The sequence below is a fragment of the Phoca vitulina genome, unplaced genomic scaffold (assembly GCF_004348235.1).
Source record: "Phoca vitulina isolate PV1807 unplaced genomic scaffold, GSC_HSeal_1.0 scaffold93, whole genome shotgun sequence".
Taxonomy (NCBI): domain Eukaryota; kingdom Metazoa; phylum Chordata; class Mammalia; order Carnivora; family Phocidae; genus Phoca; species Phoca vitulina.
Genome location: NW_022589796.1, coordinates 1334174 through 1346013, shown reverse-complemented (window position 1 = coordinate 1346013; position 11840 = coordinate 1334174). Strand labels below are relative to the sequence as shown.

The 11840-nt window shown below is 37.1% G+C and overlaps 1 protein-coding gene across 2 annotated transcripts; it reads right to left on the bottom strand.

The window, feature by feature from the left end:
• Positions 1-259: 259 nt before the first annotated feature.
• On the bottom strand, positions 260-11564 carry THNSL1 (threonine synthase like 1). Of its 2 annotated transcripts, none has more exons than XM_032396688.1 (3): positions 11476-11564; positions 5212-5385; positions 260-3979 (listed from the first exon to the last, which is right to left on the bottom strand). In XM_032396688.1, the coding sequence occupies exon 3, from the start codon at positions 3929-3931 to the stop codon at positions 1700-1702; it is 2232 nt and encodes a 743-aa protein (XP_032252579.1). In that variant the 5' UTR covers positions 3932-3979; positions 5212-5385; positions 11476-11564; the 3' UTR covers positions 260-1699. The 2 variants fall into 2 exon arrangements, with proteins under 2 accessions (XP_032252579.1, XP_032252578.1); XM_032396687.1 differs by lacking the exon at positions 11476-11564 and adding an exon at positions 11199-11432.
• Positions 11565-11840: the final 276 nt, after the last annotated feature.

The following is an 11840-nucleotide window of genomic DNA, read 5'->3' as shown; positions in this document are numbered from 1 at the left end:
ATACTTCCCCTTCCTTTTCACCTAGAAAATCTTCCCATCCTTCAAGACTCACCTCAGGTTCTACGTCTTCTGTGAAAACTGTTCTGACTATTCCACGGCAATCCTTTCCTTTTCCTTTTAATCCTTACAGCGCTTAACTCTTATCACTCATTTTTTACTTACTCATAAACCATCTTGCAGTCACTCTTTTGTGTTGTACATGGCTTCATTTTTCTGTGTGGTCTCCCTAGCTATAGTTCTAGAGGACAGAAATCATGTCTTTTTTTTTTTTTTTTAGCACTGTTGCTCCCCCTTTCAGAAGAATAGTGCATTCTCATACAGTGAACACTTAGCTCTTCGTTGTTCTATTTTTTAAATATGTCATCTACTTAAACAGATATTCTTAAAAGCAAAAGAAAAAAATAAAAATATGTGAATAACTGAACTTTGAATCATCCATTATTTTCTTGTCCCTGCTTCTGGTTTTCAATTTTTGGTTTTAGAGCTTACTTGGTAGAAGCCAAGCCAGACATCCAATGTTAACACAAAATTGGTTTGATTTTTAGTATTTTTTAAACAAATTGTTTCTACTAATTAAACTATTAAATTTTTTTTTTTACAACTTTTAATATGTTTCTTCATGGAGGTAGTTCTCTTAGAAAATGAGGCAGAATATTATCAGCAAAGACAAATTATGTCAGGAATGCCATCTTGTGGTTGAGAGTAGTCCATTACACTACAGATCCTTTCAGTAACAATCTTTAATTCAGAAATAAAATATCCAGTAAATTCACAAATGTAAGTCATGGTTAAAATTATTGTTACTACAAAGAAAGAAAAGCTAGATAGGTGTGTTTTCAATTGTGTGTGACTTCAGTTGCCAAAAAAGACTATGTTCATCAAAGAGACAGACAACAGATGAATTATATAAGAATGGACTCTAAATAATACAGAAAAACTGCTACCTATAACTAGAAATATACTTCTATCAAGACTATTAAAATACTCTGAATTTTGGAAAACTTTTCTCATGAAATAGATAATTTTACTTCTATATTCACTACTAACTAGTTATGTTATTACATCCTAGATTTAAATCATGTGTCTTGATTTTCAAAATACATCATCCTAACTATAACCATCCAAAGGGGAGTGAAGGACAGAGCACTTATCTAATTTGGATGGTGTAGGATACATAGAATTAGTTGTAGTCCAAAATGGGACTTGGAAGAGACGTAAAAACCCTGGCCCTATCTTAACAGATGAACTTACTACTTCTTCCATACAAGTTAGACATGTCAATGATAAATAATCTTTCTAGTTAATAGAAAACTAGTAATGGTTACAGATGTATTACTTGACAACTACGCTTAAATATTCTAATTGCCAAATTGAATACCAGACATTCTGATCCACTTAAAAGTGGGGATGAGGGCGTGGAAACTGATATATCCCTCAAGAGTGCAAAGCACAGCACAACACAAAGGTCCATGCACTATGCTACCCTTGGTCCCTTCCAGATTATAAGGTTCTAAGGAGCATGTGCAGGTACAATGTTCAGTTATAGAGATCAGGTTATTTGAAATTCCAAAAGATAATAGATCTACATGTAGCTATATTTACCAAAAAAAGGAAAATGCTATTGTACTCCAAATCAATGTCTGGGATTTATTATTGCATGCTTATCACCAGAAAAAAAAAAGTTTTACTCAAAAATTTTTTATACGAATTGATTTTGTATTAGTTTTTCCACATGATTCTTCATGACATTCACATCAGCTGCACAAACCTGGTACTCCATCTTCTCTTGCTGTTTCGTTCTCTCTAATAAGGCTTCGTGCGGTGGAGGCAATGCATTGTAGGAACTCAGCAAGTAAAGCTGACTTGACGAGGTATGGTTGATTTCTTTAATCTTTAAAGCCTGCATGATAGCAGGTGCAAACTTCGAGTAATGAGCCGTAGATGAGACAATCACTGGGCAAGTTTTGTCTTGCATTCTGTCTGCAACCACTTTTGCAACAGCAGTGTGTGGATCCAGAATATACCCTGAAGTATTGTAGGTGGAACGAATAGCTGCCAGACACTCTCCCTCGGAGCACCAGTCGGCTACAAAATCCTGCTGGAGTTTCTCAACTAGCATCTTCTCTATTTGGAAGTGATGCTGCTCTTCTAGTTGATTAAACAATTTTGTCATTAATTTTCCGTTTTTATCAGCCATCAAGTGTAAATGTCGTTCCAGGTTTGAAGCTTTAAGAATATCGATTGCTGGTGAAAAGGTTTGTGCTAATTTTCTTTCCCTTAGGTCATAGTGTCCCGTTTTTATAAAATCAGTCAAAACATGGTTCTGATTAGAGGCACAAATAAATTTGCGAATAGGGATTCCCATCATTTTGGCATACACTGCTGCTAAAATGTTACCAAAGTTTCCTGTGGGAATACAGACATCCACCGGGCTTCCAAAAGAAATAAATCCTTGGCTAACAAGATCAAGATATGCAGAAGCATGATAAACTACTTGGGGAAGCAGTCGGCCCCAGTTTATGGAATTAGCTGAACTTAAGACTGTTCCATATTCCATAATAAGAAAACCAGCAAAATCAGAATCTCTAAAAATGCCTTTTACAGCTGTCTGGCAAAAATCAAAATCTGACTTGACACCCACTGCCCATCCATTTTCTTTCTGACTGCCAATTATTTGTGCTTTTTGAAAATCACTTACTCCGTTCTCAGGAAAAAACGTGGCCACAGCTATTCTTTGCTTATCGTTCTTATTAATACGGCTAAAACCATTTAAGACAGCACTCCCTGTGTCTCCTGAAGTAGCTACAAGTATCATATAATTGCAACTTGGTGGAATACAGTGTGCAAAAAGATGAGGCATAAGCTGTAAAGACAAATCTTTAAATGATCCTGTGGGTCCGTGAAACAACTCCAGGATGAACTGGTTGCCTGAGAGGTGCCGAACTGGGGCAACTTTGGAGCAGGCAAAGTTTTCCCCGTAAGCAGTCTCAATCATTTCTCCCAATCTGGCAGCAGGTACATCAGCGGGATGTATACACTTTTCCAGCAGGATTTGTGCCCTTTCTATGTAGGTTGCTCCTACGAGGCTTTTCCACTCCCTACAGTTTAATTTTGGAAACTCTTTCTCAGGAACGAAGAGTCCACCATCAGAAGCTAACCCCTCAATCACTGCTTCGCTAAAGAATTTTGTAGAAACCTTCCGTTCATCGTCTTTAGGCCAAATGTGTCTTGTTGAAACGAATGTTTCTGAGTCCACATCTTGGTACCGTTTGACTGCACTGAGCACCTTGTCAGCGACCTCCTCTGGGGAAGCCCCACTTTCACAGAAAACACGGGTATCATACCACTTCTTATAATACTGTCTTCTAAACTTAAGTAAGTCTTTCATAGATGTTCCAGCATCCTGACCTATGATCCTATCAATTTTCATTAATTTTAAGCGGCTGACTATATCTATTAGAGGTACATCCAGGTATACAATTATCCCATTTTTCTTCAGATGCCACATGCTAGCATCATGCATTGGATTGGACCCCGTAAGGGAAATCACACTTCCAGATGTAGAGAAGTTTAACACGGCTTTTCCTTCCTCTTCTAAAAATTGCTCATTACCAACATCCTGTAATTTTTCAGACACACTCATATTCCAGGTTTTTTCAAGGATATCATCGTCCACATCTATGACACAACAACCTAGTTTCTGACCTATTATTCTGCCTACTGTTGTTTTCCCAGCACCAGGCGGTCCCATCAGGATAATATTTTTGTCTCCAACAAGAGAGTGGGTTGAGTGCCATGACTTCCTGAATTCTGCAAGTGCACGGGTTCTTGAAAGAAACAGCTGCACATGTTTATCCGTTCTAACATGTATACTGGGAAAACATTTCTGGGCTATTTGTTTCAGATGCGGACATCGGTTAAAGTGGAGCATTCTCTTTTCACTTTTCTGCCCAAGTCAACCTAAAAACTGGCTTTAGCCCTTTTCAAAACATAAAAACAAAAAAGACATTTGGTTACTAATTTCAACAAACTTAAAATCCCAAAGAGGACTGAAAATAACCATGTCCATGGTACCTAAACTGTTTAGAAATCTTTCAAATGTATGGGACATTTTTTAAAGTACTCAAACCCAAATTCTCATATATTACATATTATCCTTTAAATAATCTTTTCAATCTCAAGCCCGAGTGATCAAAACTTTAAAAATTTGTAACTATAGGCAATGCTTTATTCAGAAAATGCCATATCATAGACGCTTAAAAAAAAAAAACATACTAAATCAGATTAGTATTTCTTTTCCTATAATGAAAAGTGTTTCTTGGTTTATAACCCATATAAACAAGGATTATTTGCAATGCTATTTACTTGCAATTCATAAAAGCTGAATATTCTTTATATTTAATTTCTAACTTTAGTTACACTAACATGCTGACAGACTATCATGCTCCTCATAAATTTCTCATAAAATTCACAACAGGGAAGTAGAATATTTGCTTACAAAATGCTTAAATAACTTTCCAAACTGTAGGACAAAGGTATGGCATTTTCTTTCTTATGTGCCTTTTATATGCATATTGTAAAGAATCATCCTTAGATATTTTTCACATTGAAGTCCTTTTTAAAAAAGCTAAAATGAAAGGTATAATATTATGCAAATAGTTAAGAAAAATTGATAATTAACAGCAAAGTCAAAGGCTACATATTTATAACCTTATCTGCATGAAACCGTCACTTTTGTTTCTGTCCTCTAAACATTATCAGTGGAGACACTTAACTCAAATTCCAAACTCTACAGTGATAGCAATAAAAACAAACAAACAAAAAACTCAGGAATGTTTCCAATGATGAGAGGAAATCATTATTCTGGCATCCAAAGAACCTCTGCAATTCCCCATATTGCTCAAATCCCTGTCTTTGGAAATGTACTCAACATTAAAACACAAACATATGCCAGACAAGTCAAATTCTTAGTCATATGTAAAATGCAATTTAGTAACTGTTGCAATGTTCATTCAAATTGACTAAAGGAACTCCACAGACATCTAGTGGGGCTTTTCACATTTTCTGCAACTAAGCCATATTAAATATCAGATGGTATGTTCAAATACATTCTGAAAACTTTTAATCATTTACTACTCTGATTATCTGTGCTACTGTGTTCTGTAATTAAACATTTAAACCATTTTAAAACTAACACTGAATTTAACTTACAAGTTAAATTAGAACCATCAAGAGAAGGAATACATTTCCTTATTTGGCTTTTCAGCTTGTATGTGCTGTCCTTAATTCCCACTGACTTGTAAACCAAATGACACACAGGAACCAATCTCAGATGAAGAGCTTGTTGATGCTGAGGCAAAGTCAATCTTTGCAAAAAAATGGAGTCTATAACAGAAAAATTTTCAAGTTAATCATCACTGCGTACAATGTTACAAAATTCCACACAGAGACTGGTCTATTATTAAAATATCCACCTGAAAAAGTTAAAGTCCAGAAAAAGAATGAATTGACCCTTTTCATGTTTCCCCAAATCTATTATTAAAAGATTAAGATACTGTTTTTTTTTTAACATCTGTGTCTTATAATGGAAAAGAAATTTCATTAAACAGTACTGAAGGAATTTCTTCCACCAAGCAATATGAAAGACAGTAATATAACCAAATAAGAACAAATATAAAATCTCTCACAATGACACCTGAAATTTTAATTACTTAACTGGATGTTTAGTGATGAGAGAAAAATTTAAATCAGTGGACTAAAGCTATGAAATGAGTGTTTGAATTACTCTTGTGGGTTGTTTTATCCATCTGAATCACTACCCGATTTGTATGTAGTAATACCTACTGTAAAAAGCGCAAATATAGTGTCTGCTACACACCAGTACCCCTTGTCTATTTAATTGAGTTTATAATAAATTCAAAACACATATCATGCTGACACATAAGAATATTCTCATATATAGTAATATTATTATCACTCAATGGCAATGGACCAAAAACATATAAATTGAATCAGAATATCTAGACTCAAGGCTAGGTGTATTTTTTCATGGTTTGGTTAGTTTATAAGCCTTCAGAGAAAATATGGGTACTTAGCCATGAATCAAGAACTGTTTTGCTGGGGTGCCTGGGTGGCTCAGTTGGTTAAGCGACTGCCTTCGGCTCAGGTCATGATCCTGGAGTCCCTGGATCGAGTCCCGCATCGGGCTCCCTGCTCGGCAGGGAGTCTGCTTCTCCCTCTGACCCTCCTCCCTCTCATATGCTCTCTCTCTCTTTCATTCTCACTCTCTCAAATAAATAAATAAAATCTTTAAAAAAAAAAAAAAAAGAACTGTTTTGCTATGCACAGTCTAATTCTTTCCCTGCCATAAACCAAGGATCAGAGAAGGATACACTCGAACCATACTGGTAAAGTCTTTTATTAAACTGTATTCTAGTATAGTACTTTAAGACCAGCTAGTTTTCTTGGAGGAAGGGGAACACTTTCTAAAACCATCTGCTTCACCTGCTATTCAGGAGTGTGTGTTCTTTTTCAGTTCCCAATGCGTAACTTTCTGATGTCTGTATTAGCAGTAATTGTAGTATTACCTGAGTAGCTGGTTGGTTTTCTGGACATTAAATCTTTTAACTGATCTTTTTCACTTTGTGTTGGTTGCTACAATGCTTACCATCAATTCCACTAAAAGTAGAAGACTGTAACACAAACGTTACGAATTCTTTGCCTTATCTTTTATAACCTTAGTTTTCCTTTATTTTATATGAATTAAAAATAGAAAATTATGACAGCTTAATTTAATTTAGTATATTATTTGACAATAAAAGTCTTCCTGAAAATAGCAGAAGGCAGTTTTAAAGGCACTTTATTATCATTTTAAAAGAAAAATAAAGAAGATGAATTCTATTTTAAGTAACATACTAAATTTTGTTTTGTAACATTTTAGCCACAAATTAATTTTAGGGCTTCAACATCCATTGTAAGCAAACCAAAAGACAAGATGGAATAATATCTACAGTATGTAACTTTCATCTGGAAACTAAGTCTTTACTTAAGAGGTAATAAACTCAATTCTCATTATTCATGGTATTATGTTCTATAAAGTCATCATTCTTGAGTATTGAATTAGTGAACAGTGAATAGTCCCGTTGCTCCTAGGGGAAATACAGGGTTAGGTTTCTGCAAGCCTCAAGTCACATTTTTGCCAATTGATCAATACATAGGCTTGTTTTGTGTTTCTGCTTAAAGTCATTTTATATATTTTTTATATTTTTAATATATAATTTATACATATATATATGTAGTTGACTCATTACCGCTGTACAGCCAACAGCACTCTGACTTAAGCCTGAATGAAGCTTATCTAACACACATTTTATCTGTAAGGCACATTATAGCCTAATTACCTTAGGAACACTAGGCAGCACGTCAGCAACCTCGGGGCCATTTTAAACAGCAAAACCACCAACTAGAGGTACAAAAATGTGAAAAATGTGGCACTAACTAGAATGGGAGAAGGACATTTTTGTTTACAGTATTTGAGCTCAAACAGCAAGGCAGGGCATCATCTTGCTTGACCACAGCTTGGAGCACGTACATCAGGAGACTCCAATTTTTCACCACTGTGCGTGTGTCCATGAATGAATGCACAAGTTTGGCAAGTATTATTTTGGGCTTATAAATAAGTTTTAGTGAGTAGAATTCACAAATATGGAACCTGTGAAAAGTGAGGATCAACTGCATATCATTTTCCTTTACGATTCAAAGCCATGTTATTATGCTTTTTCAATTATTTATATTTTAGTATGTATTTCAGTCTAGTGGTCATGAATAGGCAATTGTTCTTCAGCCAAAGGACAAAACTTTTTCAAATTAAATGGAAGTCGAGGAGTCAGAAAACAAAAGCTGTACTTAAAGACCAAATCTCTTGGCCATAAAGTACTCAGGTTTTACTGTATCAGTGTTCTAAAGTGTTTTTTGTAGAGCCAGGTTCTTCATGAAAACACTTTAGTCATACTCTCTAATTCCTCAGACGATGGAAGATCTACACAACTCCATTATACATTAATACTTTTTAAATAGGTTTTCCTACTCCTCACTTATAATGGGGTTTTTTGATCCACGAATTCCACTGGATACTTTTTAGAAGTAATAGACACTTGTCCTTCAAACAGACAAATGAAAAGCCTGTTGGTTTCACAGCAAGAACTTTAAAAAACAAAAACAGAATGTCTACATGTACAAAATAATTCAAGTACTCTTTGATTTCAAAGCACAAAATTTAACAATTTTACTTTGGCGAGCTGATCAAAACTGAATAATGAATTCAAGAAAAAAAAAGTAAAGAAATCACTTTTTAAATCACTTTTAAATTATTTCCTATGAATGCTAATAAACTTACATTTTTAAACCAGAAATTCATACTAATTTTCAGCAACCTATTTACAGTGATGTTTTCCTAAGGACACCACTAGATGATTGCTAATCAACTAAAGTCATACCTGTTATCAATTTTTACTTCCAAAATGGTCTAGAAGAATTTTTTCAATTCCATTATAAAATTACCTAGTTTCCAATTCCTATTTAGTCAGGATGATTTAGCACTTGTCACCCATTTAAAGTATTTGTTTCATACTATTCCAAAATAAAACATAAGTCATAGCACTTTAAAAATTATTTCATGATGAGAACTGGCTGTGGTCCAGTGAACTTCTGAAAACATTTATGCCATGATTATGCTTGTCACCCTATATTAATGCAATCTAAATTTCTCAGAAGAATGACTAAATCTAGTCCATTATCTTATGAAGGCATCCTGATATATTTTTTTTAATTCTTAAAAATGACTGTATTTTTACAGAAATAAATTGTTTTCCAATATATAATAAAAATGCAAATTTCCTAGGACATAAACTAGCCAGGGGGAGGTAAAGTTTTGCTGCTCTGGACTGTTAAGCAAAAATCCTCCCAACACGCCTTTAGGTCAGTCAGCAATTACCTCCCTGGAAATAGCAAGATGGAAAGACCACACACTCCAGTGTCATGTTGTAATCAGAGGGATCTTAAATCAAAAGTAGAATTTACAAGTTCATCACTCATCTTTGCCCCTATCTTAGTACCAAAGCTGATTAAGCCTTTCCTGTTGCTAGCCCTTTGCTGTTAGATACCCTAATGGTCTTGAATATTTAATTCAAAAGACTTTTTAAGTACCCTTTTTAATTCTATAACTTAAAAATATATTATTATAAAGAATATCTCTTATACCGGGTTATTTTTCTTCCTAGAAAATTGTCTTTTTTATATTCCCACCTAACCTCATTTTATTCATCTAAGTAAATTAGAATTAATCTTTAGCAAAAAAACTCTAACTTGTATGTACAAACCATTTATAGCAGGGGTCTGTGCAAACTATAACCCACAGGCCAAATCTGTGCAAAATTATAACCACCTTTTTTGTAAATTAAGTTTCATGGGAACACAACTTTGCTTATTTATTTGTTCATCTGTTTTGTATTGTCTTTGGCTGCTCTTGAGCCACAACAGTAGAGTTGAGCAGTTTTGACCAAAACCATTTGGCCTGCAAAGGCCTAAAATATTTATCATCCAGCCCTTTACAGAAAAAGTTCGTGACCTCTGTCAGCATACTAATACTAATTCCCTGTGGGCATAGTGGACATAGACATTTCCTTGAACAGTACTGCCATTTTGAGGGAATTATAAAAATTAGAAATATATTCTTTGTAAACATGCTTTCAAAAGGCAAGCAGAATTATAGACCAAGTATCTAAGGAAAAAAGTTCCTTTCTAAATGATTGAACAACTTCATCACGACTGTAAACTAAATATACTATGGTGAGGAGATCATAAATTGGTATTTTTAAAGCCACAATAAACATACTGATAGCAGTGAAATTACTGTATTCAGTAACAGAAAGTCAAGACTAGCTAAGGTTGGTTGGGACTTACTAATTGGAGAAATCATGCTTTGCCCTTTGGCTCTTTTAGGAACTGTTTAATATGAAGCGTCCCAAAGTGTTTCTTCTTCATTAGAAAATGTATAAGCTTTGAACAATGGCCATCCACTTGGTTAATGGCATTATCATTATGAGTCCTTAGTTCAAATCGTGGCAAGTATAAAGAGAATTTTTCTCTATACATGCTAAGCAAAAACAAACAAAATATCCCCCCAAACCCAAAACATAAAATAGTCAAAGGAGAAAGTAAAACGACAAAGTGGTATATACATAAAAAATGTTTTGAAATAGAAGATCTGATGTGAAGAACAGGAGCATCATCTCCAACATGCCACTCATCTGAAATAAAATGCTCAACTCCTGGGATAAAAATAAAAAAATCTTATCAACTGGATAAGAAAAAACTAAATTTATTCTTATCTAATGAAATTCGCTAAGAGCCCCAAATGAGAAGGACCCACACATTCTGCAGAGCCTTTTAAGTCGGAACTAAAAGGTTAATGAAGCCATCATGCTGTTTTTCTCTCTCCACCGAGCACCCTGGCAGTGAGATGACCAAAACTGGTGTTGGTTCTTATCTTTGACCATCTTTATTCCTTGTGGGCAATGGCCTCCGTAAGGTTCGTTCAGACCAACTATCCTCTTTCCCAAATATTGACAAAATGTCTTTTAGAGACTCGGGATCGCAAAGCCTTCTGTATGAATTTCTTTCAGCAGTCATACGTGCATAAACAGGTTTAGGGAAGACCAGACGGTTCAAAACGGAACAAAACCGCTCCCGAGAAGGCAATTTTCAAAAAGGGACACCATAAAAATGGGCAAAAATTCAAGGGCCCATTTAAAGAGGCTTCTCCTGGTTTAGCCTGCTTATTTAAAAAACATCAAGTCCACATGTCTGTGGATAAAGACCTAAGAGGAGGGGCGCGACCAGGGGGTACACCGGGCTGAGAGCAGAGAACGGAAGAGGTCGGTCGAGGGGAGGACCGCGGCGCGACAGGTGGATGGGGCGGACGGCGGGGCGTGCGTGGGCGCGCACTCCCACAGGTGGCGAGCAGGGCCGCGCAGCGAGCTCCGGGCAGCCTGGGGCAGAAGCAGCGGGGAGAATGAGCGCAGACATAGTTGAGATTACAACGGAGTAGCGGACAGGGGCAGGAACGAAGTGCGGAAAGGCATGCAATGGGAACGCACCGGCTTCTACAGTTTCCCTTTCTTTCTCCTCAAATCACTCACCAAGAAAATCACACTGGGAAGACGGGGGAAAGGAAAGAAAATGGGGAGGAGCGTCCAGGAGCCGCCAGTGCCGCCTCAGGACGGAGTGCCACACCTCAGGGGCTTTACCCTGCTCGCCCACGGCCCGGGCCCAAGGCCTTCGCTAGGCCTGACCCGCCCCCAGCCCCGCGCAGCGCTCTCTGCGCCTGCGTCGGTGGAGGCCTGCGCGTCCGCCGCCACACCCACGCCCGAGCAACCGCACACCGGGCACGTGACTCTCGGTCCCCGCTCCACCTACCTGAATCCTCCTTGTTCTTCAGGCTCCTCCCCACCCCGCCTGCTCTCCACCGAGGCCCTGCTCCGCGTGGCCCCAGCGGCTCGCCCCGCCCTCGCCGGAATTGGCGCCTGCGCACAAGAGCCTTATTGTGTGACGCCTACAGACCGGCGGCACTTCCGTACTGTCTCTGGTGGAGTGTATGTTTCTCTCCAAATATGCAGAGACAGAAACGTGCAGTATTTTTAAGGGGATGCCGTTCAACTCACTATTCCCAAAGGCACATATAAACAGTGGTTTCCATATTGAACTCCAGCAGAAAAACTGCAGGGGGAAGAGAGGAAACCTAGTTTACCGTGCTGCCGTCCACTTCCCCGTAGCCTAGCAAC

Excerpts from the sequence above, each read along its gene's own strand:
- THNSL1 (XM_032396688.1), bottom strand. The coding sequence starts at position 3,931 with ATGCTCCACTTTAACCGATGTCCGCATCTGAAACAAATAGCCCAGAAA.